We start from the raw sequence: 19,980 nt of genomic DNA, 5'->3' as shown, positions 1-19,980 counted from the left end.
AATTCACCAGCTCCCCAGTCATGGCACTTCCAGTGAGGAATCCGCTCCAGATTGCTTCCCCAACTCTGCACTTTGCACAAGGTTTCAGAAGCAGCTGCTTCAATAACTGTAAAAAGCACACAGCTGCAAAAAGGAACTGGGGAAGCCTTACACAGGCACTTTGGTCAAAAGCATGACCTCCCTCTTTTTCTTTTTAATTTATTAGAAGAAATAAAAAAGCAAAACAGCACACTTCCAAATGTTACAACACTCTGTGAGGTAAGATCAGAGTAAGCAATAATTTGAATTAAAGAGAACATATACTTTTAAGTCCAGCACTAGCATCAAAAGCAGCAACCTAATAGATAAATTATAAACAACAGGAAATGATTTGAGGCAAAAGCAGTGTCCACTACAAAAGTCCAACGACCCAAAACCAAAAGGAGGAATGCTGGAGTGCCTTTCTCGCCAGGTTTGAGTCAGTAATCGAGCGGTGACAGGTAGGAAATACTCAAAGGTCTGACACAAGACAGTGGTTAATTTTAACAGAAACTATACTGGATTAAATTTAAAAATAGAGTCTAAAATAATTCTTTGAGCAATCATTACATCTTGCAGAAAATCTTGCAACCAGATTCAAAGGCTGAAGATTTACCGATGAAGAATTTCATCAGGAGAAACCAGAAAGAACAATCAGACACTGGGAAAGGCTGGTACATCAGACTTTCCTAATACAGACAAGACATGAAAGCTGAACTTTGATACATAGTTAAGAGAAACCATCCTACTCCAAGGCATACAAAAGGAAAGAGGTTGCAAAGAAAAACTCAGGGTGACTGTGTGACAAAAACAGTAGCAGAGAGATGCAAATCCATTAGATTTACAACGAAAAGATGTGTAACAATCACACAACAGGGTCCTGCCACAGCAGACAGTGGTAAGTCTAGTTTTGACAAAGAACCATATAAGTAGTTAGCAAGCAAGGCATGGATAAGTCAACAAATACTTCTTCCATATTTAACCTACTATCCTTTAAACTTTCTTGTGAAGCAAGCACTATTTTTTTTTTCCTGTTAAAGAGGAACTGCAACATTAATTACCCTTCCTCAGGGCATTAAAAACCACATTAAAATCAAACCACATCAAAGCAAATTCAGGAATTCCTGGTCTCCACACCTGCACATAAGTCTACTACAGCATAATCCGTAGTTCACATCAGTGCTCTAATAGCAGGAAAATGCTCCAAAATTCATTTTTGAAAGCACACAAGAGGATCCTCTGACATACACACCCACCACTCTCCCCAGCAACTTCATCCTGGGTATCATCACTATGACTCTGACCTTTTGGACATGTGAAGATTTCACAGAGGAAGTAATTTCTAAACAATACAGTTTGGATCTCTGAAAACTGACACTAATCAATGTAAACATCAATAAATACCCCATTAATAGCGTTAATAAGAGTCTCAATTCTTACATCTCTGCTCTAACAGCTTGCTTCAAGTTCAGTGGTTGGAAAATGACACTGCCCACAGGTCTCATGACTGAGCTGTCACTACACCCAACCTGAACATGCCCAAGACTCCTATTCATTGCCTTCACAAGTAAGGCAATTTTCTTTCTTTGTTTTTTTTGGTGGGTTTTAAGTCAGCCTCGTATAACCGAACTATCAGAGAGAGTCTGTGTTGTGACAATACCAACAAAACACTCCAGGATGCTTCAGCTTGTTCTGAGACGAGGCTTCTGCCAGCTGCCAGCCAGCAAAACCAAAATGAAAACCTGACATTAACTGCAGCTGGAAATTTTAATATTGTTATTATGATAGTCCACTGCAGTTCAAGGCCTTGTCAGTGTTTCCATTAGCAGCACAGATTTTAAGCATTTATGACTTGGCAGTACAAGGTCAATACAGACTGTCTCTTGGCATGAAACATGCTCAACTGGGAAGTAACCACCCACTTCTTCTGTCACAAACTACAGCACTAGTCATAAAGGTCTGAAGTTTTCATAATCTCCTCTAAACGTGTGTTTTGCAACACTTAAATCTGCTGAAATCACTAAAGGCTGGTATGCAAAAACGAGTATAAATTTATCTCAACAGCAAAAAAAAAAAAAAAAAAAAAAGATTGGGGTGATCTTAAGGGGCCGTTGCTTTAATTGCACCTGTCATAGTTTAACAATTCCTCAGGGAAATGCATGTTTACATATAAAAACCTCAAAACCATTTAGGTACAGCAATATGTGAAGCAAGAACTATTCTTTATATGAAGACAAAAATCCAACGCATTTAAATTCATCCACAGCCTTATGATGCCTATTAAAATAAGCAAATAAGGGGGCGGTCCTGACCTACTTTGGAGGCGAGGGAGGAGCTGCCTTCCCACCATCAGCCACTCGCCCACCCATCGCTCCAGCATGGACAGCTGGATCCCCCCCACTTCCCTCGCCAGAAGCCAAGAGCACTCAGATCAGCGAGGCAGTGGAGATGCAGAAAGCAGGTCAGTTCATCTGAAGGGCCGTGAGTTAAAAATATGAATTCTACTGCTGAATTATAGGGCAGAGGCACGTTCATTATCCAACGAATCTCAATCCTTAGCTGGATTCTTCAAGTATAAACATTAAGACTTGAGCTGCCCATCTCCTGTTTACGGCATTATACAAAAGAACAATCACCTTTCAAGCTCTTATATTAATTCCACTATAACAGCAGCCTGTACAAAAGCAATGTGCATTTCTGTTACTGGCTGAGTACATTTTAATGCAAGATCTCAAGAAGTAGAAAATGGTTTCAATCTCTAAAGAGGCTGAGATGAAGAATATACAAAGATAAATGCCTGAGCCTCCACATACAATTATCTCATCTCATCCCCATCAGAACAGCAATAAAGAACTCATGGACTGGCAAATTAAGATCATGATTCATATTTTACCAAGCAGAAAATAAGGAACTTGGAATTGAACCTGTCATTTTAGGGGAGAGGGAGGAATTGGAAGCTTGTAATAAATCTACAGGCAATAGTTTCATTTATACAAGACACAGCCTTGAAAACCCCATCACTGAACAACAGCACATATAAATGTGACTGTATATAAATACATATAAAAATCTGTACAGCTGCCTGAAGAAGAGATACTGTCAGCCTTAATCTGTTCAAGTGCAATGAAACACCACAGTTCCTGGAATACAAAAATCTTCACATAAGTAATTATTTAAGCGCCCATTACCTCTCGTGTTTACAGTTTTAGTTACGGCAACAGACAGGGAGGCACAGGGTAGCTTTAGCTTTTACAGCCCCACTCACTCCAATCTAAGGTATCCCTCATCCCTCCATTTTGCCAATGTCTCTTCCTTGACTACAAAATATGATTTCTCACTCTCAGTGCAGGTACACACAGAGGCAAAATATTTAACAAAGGCAAAAAAAGAAAGATGAGCAATCTGCAGCTATTCCTGTCCCATTACTTTCCATGAACTAAAGGGACAGAGCAAGAAAGTTTATGAACCAAAATAGCTGAGAAGCTCCTGAGCTCCTTCCCTGAAACATTCCAGAGATCAGAGCAGATTCCATCTCCCTGCAGAACTCAGCTGGGAGAGGTCAGAGGCTGCCACTGACTCCCTAGAGGATTAAATATTAATTCCTGAAAATGGAAACAAATCACCTTAAAAGATGAAAGCAATTACCATGTGAAAAATGGAAAAACTTGATAACCTTTGTTTTGCAAGACAATTTACCTTCTGGACATTTTAACACATGTCATGGGTCGATTTTTGGGGACCTAATTTATGGCTGAAGTAGGGACGGTTTAACAGTAAATCCCTGGGTTTAAGTGCTGACCTACAGTGAGGCTGAACCAACAGTAAGGCAGCATCACTCCTTGCCTTTGTCTCTTGCAAAACTGAAACTGCTTCATAATCTGACTTCTGCATATCCCAGTCAAAGGCACTTCCATTCCCGACTGAAGTTAGAATAAAGTTTCCAGCTGAAATGAATCCCCAGTAGTTTCCACAGGATGTACAGACACAACGCTGTGGGAGCAACTCCTGCTGTAGCTTCTCAACACAGCCCACCTCGCTCCAAGGCCATCATCAGCTGAGCAAGGCTTTCAAAATCCCTCTAAATATTCCTTATGAGAGTTTTACACAGAGCTATCCATTTCAGTTGGAAGTTCTCACACTCTTTAAACATGAGAAAGGATGCAAAGTCGTGGGAGACAAAGTTCCCAGCCATCAAGTGATGCCAGAAGACACCAGTGGACTCTGTGCACAGTAGAATTTCATAAATGGTTGGAGAAAAAGGCTGAATTATTTACATTTGCGCCTGCTGCAGATTCAAATCGCAATTTCTAACTTCCTCCCTCAAGAATAAAATATAATTAGCCACAGAAGTGACTCAAACCAGTCTCACACTTCTCCAGTTTGCAGACAGAGCCGCAGCGTTGCCTTTATTAAATCACACCCACGTCACGTAACATTGTTTAACAAGTTACCAACATTTTAAAATGTGTTATAATCTACGCTAAATATAGATCAGATAATCATCCTGTCTTGCTGTGTAGGATGAAAAACGTCATCAATCGGGCAAGGTACCACTTCTTTCTCACAATATGCAACACATGGAGTAAGCAGGATCTCTGGGAAACATAAAAATTTTACTGAGTCTCTTCAGACTTACAAACTTGAGCCACTGAATAAATGTAATACCTGAAGGTCAGGAACAGACAAACAGCTGGATTTTCCTATCTAAGGAAAACCCATCTCTACAGACAGAATGCAGAAGCAGGCTTGGAATTTCAGATCTTGATACAAATTATATATATTAGTACACATGCATATATTTTCTATATATATAAATAGTTCAATTTTGTCACGGAGAACTGGATACCTATAAAGCTTGTGCCAAGCAGGTGTCAAAACAGATTGTGACATGAAGTCTTGTTAATAATTGCAAAATACAAGAGACCTAAAAACATGCGAAAAAAACACCCAAGCCCAGATGCAAGAACGCACAGCAGTCAACTCACCACATCTACCAATAGCAGATCAAAGAATCCCAAATTAACAGGAGTAACTGGAGGAAGCACAGATCTTTCAATCAGTGTTTCCCATTAAAAAAAAAAAGTTATTTTTAAAACACTTCTAAAAATAATACCTTAATAATATTTTATGGCGTTGCCATGTCCACAGCCAGATAAAACCATCTTAAAACGCTGATTGCATTTATTTTCTATCATATTTTCTTTTATATATATATATATGAAAATTTAATTATATATTTTGTAACTGTTTTATAGAATAACAGTTAATGTCCTGTCAACCATAAGCCCCCAAACAGTGCTTTAGATCAGCGAAAGCAGGAATCAGAGATGGCAGAGGGTGAGATAGAGATCCACTCCTACAGCACATGTGTTTTATCAGCTTCCCTCACACAGGAGGACAGGAAGACATTTCTTTCCCTTCTATCAGTTAAGTGCCTCTACTGCTGGTCCAGAGAAACATGGGATCCATTAACCACTGCAGGTCCCCTTTGATGTTTAACTCAGAACATCCCTTGTTCCTTCTCACCATCATCCTGGCTTCCTGCATCCGCTCTGTCGTGCTCAATGTTCTTCTTCTCTGCACCCCTTTTCCAGGGCATTCATCTCTCTCCGCTCCCTGTAAAGCCTCCAGCACTTCACTCGCAGCCACAAGTTAAAACACTGACTCATCTACGCCCCTTCACAAGTCTTGCCCAAGACAAAATTAAATGCTTAAGAAAATGTCAAATAAGGGCTAAAAATATAAATCTCAGAATCTCAGGGGAGATAACAGGTTTAAAGTTCAAGTTTTATCAAAGATTCACACATTAACTAACATTTTTTACTGAAAATGCATTGTGCTTTCTGCTCCTGTTTTGTAAGCTCTGTCACAGGGCCCACCACCATCAGTTTCTAACAGTGCAGAAGTTTGTAACATCAAGCCCAAAGCTAACAAACTCACATACATACACCAAAATATTATTTTTAGCAAGTGAAAAGCATCCAAAAAGCTTGTTGAGCCCAGAAAATAATTACCATAATAATCTTTCATATCAGCTCAGAATACTGGACAAACCCAGTGTTCAAGGAAGGAAAACACTCAATATACACTCAAAAATAATTTCAATACTGAAAACACTACAGTAGCTGAGTAGTGATTCGAATAAGTCATCCAAAATGATGACCCATCTAAAAAAAAAAGATTCATAAGAAGTGGAAATGTTAGGAGGCGACAGTCCAGATGAGCTACTCTCATGCAGGTTTATTGTCAAGTTCACATGCAGACGACTTCATTCCACCTCATAAAAAAAGTACAATGACAGATTTAATATTAGCTGTGTTGGGTGAACAGGCATAAAGCAAAGTACTAAAATTAGAGGGCTGGAATGCACTCCCAGAGTCTCCCGGGATGTAAGAAACATTACATGTTACAGTACCTGGATAACTGACCCTTTTGGCCTTACTCCATATGCTAATTCCAGAGAGCATATTTATGGCCATATTTTAGAGTTCTGGACACAAGGAAAGTATAAACATAAAAGTGAGTTTCCTGCACCTGTGCAGTCAGTTATTATTGACTGAGACACCGACAAAGCTTTGTGCAGTTTACTCAGTGACGGTTGCAACTGATGGAGCACACCCTGTTCGGAAGCCTCCAGCCAGGGAATGGCTGCCTTTCTCCCTTGCTCGGAGAGGAAGTTATAAGATTAGGCACAAATCAAGTGTAACAACTAAATAAGGAAGGACAAAAGAGCAGACTGCTTCATGTGACTACAGGAATAACTACATGTATAAACCTGCTGCCCCTCCCATACAAACCACTGCACCCAATGGGAGCAGCTCGGAGATTATCCAGGAGTGTGCTGTTACCACAGAGCAACATCACAAGCTGATCTGGCGTTTAGAAAAGCAAGAGGCACGTGTACAATCACAAAACTCTGATTACTCAAATGAAAGAGAATAATTAGCATGTTAAGCAGTGTTCACACAAGTCATTAATCATGCTGTATATCCTGCTGTCCTTTGGAACAGCAGCTTAAGTTCTCCTCCATACCACGTCACTAAGTAAAAATTTAGATGCTCTTTCTATTTCTCCCATGCTCTTGACAACACAGTATTTTCACATACAGAATATACAAACATATGTTAAAATGCTAAGTACTACAAGAAGCCCCAGTGTTTTCCTCATTCTGCGTTCACATTCAGCCATCGAAGACTTCGCAACACCCCACATTTTTACTCTTACAGTGAAAATACAGTTCGCAAATCTAAACTGAAATCTCCTTGACAAGTGGTTTTTTTAAAACTTCTTAAAGCACAGCTGCTTGTCTAGAACAGGGGAAGGGCCACATCATTTCAACAAATCTTCTGCAGTTAAATAGTTCACTTTTGAGGAAAGCATCAGATCTAATAGTCAATCAAGATAAATAATTCAAATAATCACATCACTTGCATTATCTCTTTATAAACAACATACCCATACTGCCTTGGAATATGAAATTCCCACACCCCCAAGCAACACCAACAAGGGAATAAAATTCCTATGTGGACAAAGTGAAAATACAAAAAGGCGACCTGGCACACAGGTGCCAACAAGTGGCTGTGGTGGCAGAGCTGTGTCAGCAACAGCGAAGTCTCAGACCATCTGCAAACTCAAACCATCATCAAGACTTCCCCTCTTCATGCCAGATACAGTCACTTCACAAAGGGATCTCTCAGGGTCAGGGCCTGACTGGTATGAACCCAAGCAGTCAATCCAGTGACTCAACTGGAAAAGTCACAGGAATAGCAATAATCCATGATGAGCTCTGCACCCCAACAACAACTCATATGTGACTGTATGCCTGTAGATTAGAGCCACTGGATGTATCTGCCAAGGTTTTCAGATGCTGGGATTTCTTTAACTATTATTTTGAGAAACAGTAGTTTCCCCGTCACAAGTAAGGCTCACCCAAGCTGTTTACCTTGACATTCCAGTTGGAAAACAACTGTTTCCTTGTTTATTCAGGCCAAACCAGCTGGCTAGCAGAGACCCTTCTCTCACCCCACAAGCATAGGAATCATCATCACCATTCTTGCAAATCCCAAACGGGATTAGTGGGAGCAGCTCAGGCAAAACCAGAAGGCACCCCCTGATACAACACTCTCCTCCAGTGGCTTTATTTTCTCCAAAAGCCAGAAGAAAAATCAGCAGGAACAATGGGTGGCACCATAGTGCTGGCAACAGGTCTCAGAGCATGAGCCCGAACACTCTCAGCTTCACTCCTCACCCGGAGACAAAGAGCCACCTTACACCCAGTGCTTCTCTCATACATTCAGCACTGAAACTGAAATTACTTCACACGGCTTTCAATCTTGCATGTAATCTTTGTTTCAGAAAAACAAGAACTGCCAGCTTCGAAGCAAACATCGCCCTCTCACAGGCAGGGCTGCCTGCTCTGCCTGAGAAGGCAACGGCACCTCCGAGCTCCTCAGTGTCACCTCCCTGCACAATGCACTGCAGTGACAGTTTCCTCAAAACAACAATAAATCAAAGGAAAAGGCTGTACAAACTGAAATATCATTTGAGCAGTAAGACTGATAAATTGATGCACATCTTATTTTCTCCAAGCCTTAACCAGACGCAAAGAATTTGAACAGAATACTTGAAGGAACAAACACCAAACTGCAGGAAACAGGTATTTTAATCTATTCCTTAAATACATTAGGTGCTTATGGCTTAACCTATATAAATTGTTTAAAAGTTTAGCTATTAATCTGCTTTTTTTAATTAATTCTACTACACTTTTTAACTGCACCCAGATTAGAATTAACTTAGAACAGAGAGCCTGTCCGCAATCCTGATTCCATGATCCCTGTTTAGAGTTCTGGGTGAGGTCAATTTACTATTTTTGAAAAGGAATTACGGAAGACGCTATGCCTGAAGGAGCTTTCAGTCAAAACTTCTCTCCCTGGTTCACAGCACGGTGTTTAACAGCATCCCACCACTGAGAACATAGGACAGAGGCAGCAAAGACAGGCTTAAGAAGGTAAATCAGCTGTGCTAATACTCTAAAGTGCTGGTCTAGGGGTGATGTTAAGGGAAGGAAAGGGGCTTGGGCTGTTGCGTTTACACAAACACATATACCAGGAAGTTGAACAGAAAGAATCACCTAAAAACAAATCATCCTTTGAAAAACCAATTCTTCATGCAAATCCCATAGTTGTCTGGAGTTTCTAAGTATCTCAATGCACTACGGAAGGGCAGATAAGCTAAACCAAGCCCGAGTAGTTTTATTACACAAACCAGCTCTAAGACCAAGAATTTACACTATGTATCAAAAAAAAATCTAAAACTCATACTGCAACAACAACTTTTAAATTCGTGCTGTTCACATTCACTACCCCGAAACGCGAAAACCTGTTTATAACACTCGATGTTAAGAACATACAGAAAATAAAGCAGAGCTTACCACCTCCAAGGACATATCTGCTCGAACACGCCCAGTGTTGCAGGGCTTTCTTTTTTTTTTTTTTTATTTAGGGGGAGGAAGAAAAATGTCACAGTGAGCAAAGTTCACGTGTTAACCTGGAAAGGATCCAGGCTCGGCGCTAGAGAGGGAGCAGCTGCACACACCTGTGCAGGCAGGAAGCTCTCCCTGCTCCAGCCCTGCCGCTGAGCGGGCGGCCCAGGGGGGCTGCATGTCCCAAATGCGCTCGGAGAAGCGTCCGGTTTGTTCGCCAGAATGTCCCCAAAGCCTGCTGGCAAACTTCAATGATGAGAGCTACTAATTAATCCACCCGCCGCTCCTCCCTCATCCGAGCTACTGCCCTGAGCTTACGATCGAACTGGTTTTACTACCGTGAAAAGCCTATTACTCACAATAGAGCCGGTTATAAAACTGAGATAGCAATAAACGAAGTAAAACAAGGAACTTCAGTCCTTAAAAAGCTTCTCAACCACGAAGGAACAGAAACCTTCAAAAATGAGCTGAAGGATGAACACCAAATCATCACTTTCAGCTTACCAATACAACAGGTGTCTGGAAGCAAGAGTGAGTGAACAGAGCTACTCAAAATAAGTAAATAAACAAAAATGGATCTTACTCCATTCTGTCAAAATAAATGAAAAAAAAAAAAAAAAAAAAGGTAAAATTCATTGGCCAGAGAAAGCAGGAGATCTGAGCAATTTCCTGAAAGAGGGGAGGCCTGGACTCTTGATTTTTATTTTCAGCGAAGAATTCCTGCATATTATATATATGTCTACAAACAGAAACAAAACCCAACCCAAAGCCAAAAAGCCTTCCACATTCCACATGCCTTAGCATATCCAAAAACTTCACACATGCCAACTAACAGCATTATTGCATTGCTCAAACCTGCACTGCAGGTGAATGAACATGTGCACATTTGTCACTGTGATGGATTTTAGAAAGGAAAAGCCACTCTCAAAGAAAACAATAAAAGTCTGCTAGGTTTCCACTGCTAATTCCTTTCAGGAATTTATGAAGTTGTTTATTATAAATTGCCCATACAGGAAGAAGCAGAAAAATGGCAATAACAATGTCAGAAACAAGAACTCCAATTCAAATATTCCAACCCCACTCAGAACGGATATGCACACAGTTCAAACAGGAATCTCACACCAGATTTTGTTAAAAACATTGGAAAGGTACACACTCCAAAACCCAGCACTGCGATTAAGGCAGAACATCTTTAAAAAGCCCTAGTACTGAAAAGTGAATTCAAGGAAATGAGCTTTACAAACACGCAGTGTAATTGCTCGTACATTTTTTTTTAACCTACTTGTTTTCAACTATAAAGGTCTGGTTTCAGGACTGCTCTGGACATCCCACCCACTGATTTGTCTCCCAACCTTTACATCCCTTCCACTCCCTATCCAATGCAATGACACTGCCACACTAATACCCAAGCATGTTTTGGAGGCTTTTAAGGGGTTCCTCTCAGCTGAGGTTGTCTATTCTCTTTCTTTTAAAGCAAAATTATGCAGGTGGAAGTCAGCACCAAGGACTGCACCTTCTGGGACAGACTGTCTCAGACTGCTGGTTAACCCATCAAGTGACTGGGAAAGTGTCCAGGTCCCAGCTGGCACGAGCATCCAGGCACCACCAAGCTCTCACCCTTCTTCAGGATCAATAGGCAAAATGCTTGGGTAGAATCAAATAAAACCCAAGCAAAAAGTTACCATAAGATGATATAAAGTACCAAGCATCAGCATTTCATCAGTACCCACAAGAAGCTTCCATACATTTCCTTCTCCACTGGAGTTATTTCAAAGTTGTATGGTGCTTATCTCACTTACACTGTACAATAAAAATAACGCATTTGAAAACACAGCCTCAGCTTCCTCTGCTGCAATTCTGACAGCAAAGACCCAATTGCTACTACTACACGAAACATAAACCTGCTACCACTATGTAAAATTATTTTGCAATGTTTTGAAGACTTAAGGGGGAAAAAAAAAAAAGACATAATCAAAAAGAAAGGAAGACATAATCAAAAAGCTATTTCCTGCTTTAACAACTCCAACTGAAGTTGACAGCACTTAGTCATATCTCAGACAGAAGAGACACATTTGTCAAAGCACGCAAAAGTCAAAGCATGAGGAGTGGTTTAAAATGTCAGTAAATCCAGTGTATAAGCAGAGCCCAGCAGGAGGGAGCAGAAGGGACTGATCTGCTTTAGCAGTCGTGATATAGTCCGAATCTGGGGCATCCAACATATCCAGGCAGCACAGAGCAATAATCCTCCTGTCGGCATTTTGCTTGTCCTTCAAACAGCCAGGAACCAACCTTGTGCTGCCTGACAGCCAAGGCCAGTTGCAGCTGGCACCAAGGCAACAAGCTCCTTTCCTGCCCTCAGACAGGATGGAGAAGAGACAAACTAGCAAAGCTAGCAAAACCAAACTAGCTGGAATTAGAGCTCCCCCCAGTTCTCCTGAAGTTGATGGAAATCAAAGGCTTTTATTTCTTTAAAATAAGAACTTCATTTATCTTCTGTAATAACATTTAGCCTTCAAAAAGAAGACACGTCCATCTGCACCCAGTTTAGTCTGTCGTATTTATTATGTTTTTAAATATTTTACACATGAAGGCAATCTAGTGGGTAGCACATGCACTTTCAGTTTCCAATGTTAATCTTTCTCAGATCAGCACAGATTACAATTTACCATCCAATTTCTGTGTGGAGAGGTTATATCCTGGCCTCGGTTCAATTCTTAACAAACCAATATATATATAGCACCAAAAAAACCACCACAAATTTAACCATGCAATGGATTCAGCCCAGATCCCCATTTAATGCATGAAATTACACTCATAACAGGACAGTAAGACTATCCTTTCAGAAAGAAATAAATATTCAAATACAGTCCCAGAATTTTGCAATCAAACTTGCAAAACTTGGTGCAACCCTGTCCACAGCGATGTGCCCTCTCTGATTACATTTCTACCCCATACACATGAAGTTGCCCCTCAGTCCTCCTGGCCTGCTTGTCCTTCCAGCTCTTTCCTTCTCACTGCGCCCTTCAGACCTTTATCCTCCTTTCCCTTTTGTGTGGGTCATGAGAAGTTGGCAATATTTGTCCCTCTTTGGCATCCTTACTGTTATTACCCCTCCCAGTTGTGGTGGTGGTAAGCTACTGGGCACGGCAGAAAACAAGTAAATCCATTTCTCTAGGGACCTTCCTCATTCACAAGGCCGAAGTACAACCCTGCTTCTGCTTGTTTCCACCTCCCTCCTGCACTTCACCCACACCTTGAGGGTGTTAACACCACACCAGGCCAAGCTGGGGTGTTTTAAGTTTAGTTGCTGAGGCTTGGTACTTGCAGCAGCCTGGTCATAGCAGCATTTCATAGATCCTGCAGTATGATCCAACAACCTACTACAGCAACAAATGAGAACAGTTCTGGATGAGACAGAAAAAAAAACACCCACTGTTCTGCAACCCAGAAACAGTCTTTCGAACTATCTCTACCTGTAAATTAACTTTTAAGAAGAGACTATAATCAAACTGACCTTGAAGAAAACCCATGACTTTCACTCCCCTAACAATTAATGCTTTCCCATCATCTCATCACTGCACAACAGCTTTCCACTCTAAACGGACCATCTCGGAAGAAAAAGTTCCCAGGATCAGCCTCATAACTGCACTCAGCTCCAGCACTAAAAAGGAAAGTTACCCCTATTGTCATGGAACCAAAGTGATAACTTTCTTCTGCACAACTTCCTTTCCACTCCTCCAAACTCCTATGCCTTCCAGAAAACTGTCTCCCCATAATTCAGGATATCCAACCATGCCATGCACATACTGAACAGCTGTAGGGTTAAAAATACCTGCAGCTGAGATGCCAAGGTGGAAATCATTTTAAACCAAGTTTATAAAAGCCACAGCTGCAGAAGGGCAAGAAAACAACCCATCAAGTTTGGTAGTTAACATGGAAACACATCACATCCAACCCCTCTTTGCTGTTCAGCAGAAAGACAGTGTTGATAACACAAGCACCAGAGAAGAGCCATGTCTAAGGCTTTCTTCCTATACAGCACTTGAGTGCTAATTAACCTCATCAACACAGTAACCATCAAAACACCACTTAGGGTCAAATACTATTTACACAGGACTCAAAACCCAAAATGGACTTTGAAAGAAACTACCAAAAATTTGAAAATATTACACAAGTGAAAGGCATCCATACAAACCAGACCGTCTCTGAGAGCAACTGGATTATTCCCATCAGCTTTAAAAGGAAAATACTTAAAACTCTCTGCAGTAAATCAAATATAAGTAATTTCGCTTTTTTGGTAATATGAACAGAAAAACTGTAAAATTTAAAGTAAATATGTATAAAGTGTTTACAGCACTGGACAACCTTCAACCTTCCTCTCAGTTTTAACAATATGAAAGTATCACAGTAAGATACATTAGACAGTTCTCGTTTGCAAAGAATTTCACTTCAAAAGATGCAGAAATATCTAAATTCACTTGGACTGTACAGAAGTGTTACACCAAGGAATCCTTGCAAGTTACTAAAAATGCCAGAAAGCATAAAGAAGCAAAGCACATCTCCAATACTTGCATAGTTTAGATGGAAAAATATCTCCAGCTCAGCAGACTCAACTTCCCACTTTCCCAACTCTCTCATGACCTGATTGTCTTCTGTAGAGGTAGATTTAGGGGTTCTCATGGTCTTGGCTTTTTTTTAATCAGTTCATCTCACTAAAGCAGATAACCATGGCTCCAGGCAATTTAGTGCACTGCAGAATATATAGCGTAAGGATACAAACCAAAACAAATGCTAAAGTGAACAAGAACAGACAGCAGAACTCAAATAAAAAAAAGTTTTCAAAAGTATATTAAAAATAATGTCATCACCTAAAAGATCTTCCCATTGAAAAAAAAAATCATCCTGTTACAAATACAAGTAATGTGTATTCTAACCATTTCAGTAATAATGAGCCTGATACACTATCACAGTAAGACCCAGCAAATGCAGAGAACTCACCTTCACAAAATTGTCAGGGAACATGCCCCTTTTGCCATTTAACTCCCCTTCTAACCATCCTTCTTCTTCCAGTTTTTTCACATTCCTGATGATTTCCCCAGCTCGGATCGTTAACTCATCATCATGCACTGCATCATAGTCATATTCCACGATATAGTCCACTAAAAGAGAAAAAAAACCCCACAGTGAATACAATCCAGTCTTGGAAATGCATCTTGAAAGCCACATATGTGCATAAGGCAGACCTAACCACAAATGCTAAGAACAAGTGTTTTTCCCTTAAAGCAACATTCATTTGTGAATTGCAGCATTCTCATCTCTGTTGAGGTGGGGAAAAAAAACTGGACAGTTGCCTATTAGAATAAAGTAAACGCAGGAATATGACAACAGGTCATATTATGGTGGTGGCGGGTAGATTTTTACTCATATGTGGTGGAAGGAATTGCTGGCAGTGGTTCCCCCCCACCCCCAAGCCTAGCTGGAGATTTACCAATAATGAATCACTGCCCACAAGGCAAGTGCTTGTTACTCAGTGCATATCTGGGGCCAAGGAAGGAGAAAGGTTCAAACACTGTATGCAAGGTATGTACATACGATGCTTTGTTAATTCTCCTACCTGAACCTGCAACTCCATCTGCAAAAACTGATTGCTGCACACACAGTGGTTTTGCAGGTTTGATCCAAGAAATGCAATACAGCCAGAAAGTGTGTGATTGACAACATCATGCAACTTAAATTGCACAGACAAAGGCAGCCTCCTTCAGAGTCATCCCGTTTGTATGAAGTAGAATAAGCAAGTGAGCTTTAATTTTGATACACTTAATTTACTCACAGGAGTATAGCAATGTACTTACATATTTGTCCATCTGTTGCACAAGATCAATGAGTTGCTCACTGACAGCTTAAGGCTCGTTTGGCAATAAAGACTCATTTGTTCATCAAGAAATTCTGTTCATGCCAGAAATTTCCACAAACCTGCAGTAGTCAAATAATCTTCCCTCACTCAAATTCAGTCAGATATTCAGGCACTGCCAAATGTTAACACTGTTCTCACTGAAACCTCCTCCTCTACAGAGCACAAGGAACACACACAATGACAGAAGCATAACAGGGTTAAAAGACAGAAATCCTGAAGGGCTGTAGAAGTTTGGGGTTTTTTTCCCTAGTTACTCCATTCTATCAGTGCATAATGACATCCAACAATTAATTAAAAAATGAAGGAATCAAATGGGAAGAAGTATTATTTCCTTGGTATTGATCTTACAGCTGCATTAAACCAATGTATAATTCTGATCTGTGGGCAATTCTGATCAAAAGTTCAGCTTCAGTGATGTTGCCATGAAGCCTTTTTTCCTCTGCTGCCTATGGATGAAGTCAGAAAACCCTTAGTAAAAAACAGAACTACATGACAGTGGCATGAATGCAAGAGAAGCTTGAATGATCTGCCTGGCGAAGTATTTCCTAGCTATAACCATCAACAAAGGAATCAGTCAAACATAAAGATCAAGACTTAGTTTTGCTTTTTTTCCTTTAAAGACAAATTTATTTTCTTCTCTTGAACAGAAGGCAGCACCAGTTACCTGCTCGTAATACACAATCTGAAACTCCTGGCATACACTTTCTTATTTTTGCCAAATGTATTCTCTAAACTTGTTTCAGAGGATCATATTCCCCCCCTTACTGCCTGCAGCAAGTAGAGTAGTTTTGTCTTGCTTCTGCATTGAATTGTCTTTTGAGTGGCTGACATGAAATACTGCCAAACATACAGGAAATTCTGGCAGCCACAGATCATAAAGACAACAGCCATTCATCATCTACGGTCTTGAAATAAAAGTGTCATCTTCCAACCAACTCGACCCAGCCATTTTGGGAACTTACAAATGCAGAGAAATGTAAGAAATATCCACGTCACACATTTCTCTCAGGATACACTCTGCTTCGAAACACATTAGCAGGTAATATATTTCAATATACACACTACAGGACAGCTCTACGAAGTTAAACATGAGAAATGGATCAGAATAGAGTGTCAGTCATGGTAAATGCTCTCAGCACTGCAGACTGCGACTGAGCTGCCAAACACCTGGGCCTTTTTCCACAGCAGTAGTAGATAATCACACTCACGCTGTGTCAACACAAACCAATTCTTTCGAAAGCTTATTTATTCCCTTGGGAGAACATTCCTGTATTTGTGTTTGAAATGAACAACATGTTTATTCTGGTCACCTTTCCAGGCTGTAAAACATGAGTTCGGTCATGCCAACAACCAGCGCAGGGTTTGAAGAACCTCCCAGTCACCATCCACGTGTCTCTGTGTTCCAAAGACAAACAGCAGTAAAAGGACATCAGTTTTTTATGTTTGAAATTTAGGTGCTGAATTTCCTCTTTTATTTGTCAGTGATGCTCCATGCCACCCTCACTCTCACGGATATGTAGACAAACCAGACGCAAATTCTGTTGTCTCGTCTGTAAAGTGGAAGGGATTGTGGGAGAATGCCAAAATAGTTTTATCCCAGAACTTTTTTTCATATGATGGCACAGAAATGGCAAGAAGCTACACATCTCCCACCTAGCTACTATGTGACCATCAAGAAGAAGTCATCAGTTTTGCTTTTCAGTACTAGCAAGCAGCACGAATCATTCAGGTAATTTGGACTTCAGTGTGATGGGCAAGAAACCGTTTACTGCCAAAACAGTCCACATTAAATAAGCCTCTGAAACATCTTCGAGTATAAAGTATAATATTTACCCAAGTAAAAACAGTATCCAGTGATGACAGAAAACGTTAAGGCATCACACTCCTTATAACAGCAATAACTAGGAATTACATTAGTCCATAGACTGTACTTCTGAAGGCGTGAAGTAGTTCTGAATGCTTTTGAATGTTTCAAGTTCTCACTTAAGAGGTTTACATAAGAACAGATATGCTGTGATCAGTCAGCAATAAGCTAGACTCCAGTTCAATCATATGAACTGGTCAAACCTTCTAAAAAACAGTCTCAACTGGTAGAAGGTGAAGCAGAACTCCTCAGCAACATAAAATACCAAATCCACCTATCTTACCTCCCCTCGGTTTTTTTACACTGCTTTCACCATTTCAAACCCAACTCAAACCAAATATCTATACTTAGAAGTCCATAATGACCACGTCATGGATGAAAAATAGTCTTCTCAAGCCTGAAGAGGAACACTGTGAGGTTTACTGTGCTTTTCTTGCACATCCACATACACCAAAGCTCACCTGAGAGGGAAAAAACTTTCTCCTCAGTTTTCACAGGCAGAATGGGTCATCCCAAACCATCTCCTACACTGCATGGAAAGAAGGTATCTTGATCCTACATCTCTAACACATAAGTGGCAATCTTGTCTTGGCAAGAATTCAAATATAAACATAAAGACAGCACCTGGAAGATGCTTCCAACCAAGGACAGAGGGAAGGAAACAAAACAAATGACAAGCCACATCACACTCAGGTTGATAAGGACATTAGAGATAATAAATTATAACAGACTAAGAACTGACAGAACAGATTTACAAACACAAGACTACATTCAGTGCCCTGGTAGCAGATGAGGGGCTGGAATATGTGCAGTGAAGAATCAGAGGCAATTGAGCCATTGCCACTGAAAACAAACTGACAGAGTACAGGTCAGAGGAGTATAAAGTGTGGACTGGACACTGTCCAAAATGCCAGGCTTAAAGGGTTGTGGACATGGTCCAGCTGGTGGAGAATCTCCAGTGGTGTGTCCCAGGAGTCAATCCTGAGTTGTTCAGTGTCTTTATTAATGACCTAAATGATGGGACTGTTGCACCCTCAGCAAGTCTGCAGATGATACAAAGCCTGGAGGAGTGGCTGATGGACCAGATGTGCTGCTATTCAGAGGGACCTCAACAGGCTGAGGAAATGGATCATCAGCGACCTCATGAAGTTCAAAAGGGAATGCCAAGTCCTGTCCCTGGGGAGAATCAACCCCATGCACCAGTACAGGCTGTGGACTTTCTGGCTGGAAAGCAGCTTGGCAGAGAAGGACCTGGTGGACACCAAGGTGACAGGAGCCAACAACGCATCCTGGCAGCAAAAGGGAATCAAGAGCAGCTGGGGCTGCACTAGGAGGAACACTGTCACAGGTCAAGGGAGGGGATCTTCCCCTCTGCTCTGCACTGGGGAGACCCAACTGGAGTGCTTGGTGATGTCCTGGGTGCCCCAATACAAGATAGAAATGAAAATAATGGAGTGAGCCCAAAGGGCCATGAAGATCACAACATAACTTAGGGTCTGGAGTACCTTCCTACAAGGCACAGTTGAAAGAGCTGGGAGAAAGCTCAGGGAAATCTTACTGATCTGGGTGTGGAAAAGACTGAGCAGTGCCCAATGAAAGCACAAGAGGCAGTGGGACAAACAAACCACACAAGTTCCACTTAAACACATATAAACACATTCTGTCATCCAGCCACGACAGCTTTCCAACACAATTAGGGAGCCTCCCATATGGTGCTTTTTGAAGGTTCTGACCCATTTTCAGGGGTAAGGGATTGATTAAATCAACACAGCTAAGGAAAAAAATATTGACTGGATATCTTTGGGGGAAGGTGGTTATAGCAAGCTTTTGGGAGCAGTCTGCTCAGCTCTCGGTTTCCAGTGAGATGACAACCTCAGTAAGGAAATAAAACAGACCAAACATATCAAAGCCAGTCAGCCCAGTCAACAACTACAGACCACGTTATTCCCCACAGCAAAGATGAAAAGTGTCTTATCCAACCCCAGCGCCTCTGACAAAACAGCTCCCACTGCCAGCCAGCACAGCAACACTGCCTGCTCGAGGCATTCAGTCACTGCTGGCACAGGTGGACTCTCCACTTCTCCAAAACTTACACAACTGGCTCTTCTGCCAACCACGTCCCAGTGCCAAGGCAGAAGGAAGTCTCCCAACAAGCACAGTCATAACACCGATCTTCACTGATTTTAAACAAAGGAAGTCTTCAGCTACTCAGAGTCTTTCTGAAGTTGGCTACTATAGGTATCTAAGGCCCTCTGGGAGCCCTAAAACAGAAAAATCAATAAATAAACCAAGGAAAAGAGTGGTAAATATATCAAAATTCTAGTGTGCCTGTGTCTTCAACAGAAATAACCACATGTCAGATAATCACCCAGCAAAGATGACAACTTCATATTCTTGGTACTTTGTCTAAGGTATTACAATACTGTCAGAATCCAGATTTTAATAGTTTATAAAATTAAAAAAAAAAAAATTCCATATACTGGGAAGCCTTGCTGAAACTTGCTGCAGACTTGGAGGGACAGAGTCCAACATGAAGCAGCAAGAGTTGCTGCCATGCTCCATAAAGGTCTCTTCAGGCAGGTTTTAGGTCAGTTCAGATGTAAAGTCATTTATTGGAACGTGAACCCTGGAAAGTTGTGCAGCCTCCAGAAGCACCTTGGCAGCAGAACTGCAATTATACTAGAAACTGAGCTTTTGCTTTTC

The 19,980-nt window shown here is 41.0% G+C and overlaps 1 protein-coding gene across 1 annotated transcript in view; it reads right to left on the bottom strand.

Annotated features, from left to right (window-relative positions):
- CD2AP (CD2 associated protein) overlaps positions 1-19,980 on the bottom strand; it is a 66,051-nt gene that overhangs the window by 44,017 nt on the left and 2,054 nt on the right. Inside the window, exon 2 of the mRNA XM_027898627.1 lies at positions 14,498-14,658. Within this exon, the coding sequence (XP_027754428.1) occupies positions 14,498-14,658 (161 nt within the window). The remainder of the gene's footprint in view (positions 1-14,497; positions 14,659-19,980) is intronic.

This window comes from Empidonax traillii, unplaced genomic scaffold (genome assembly GCF_003031625.1).
Source record: "Empidonax traillii isolate 1590-97213 ecotype Southwest subspecies unplaced genomic scaffold, ASM303162v1 scaffold609:size479882, whole genome shotgun sequence".
Classification (NCBI taxonomy): domain Eukaryota; kingdom Metazoa; phylum Chordata; class Aves; order Passeriformes; family Tyrannidae; genus Empidonax; species Empidonax traillii.
This window is presented reverse-complemented; position numbering and strand designations above follow the sequence as displayed.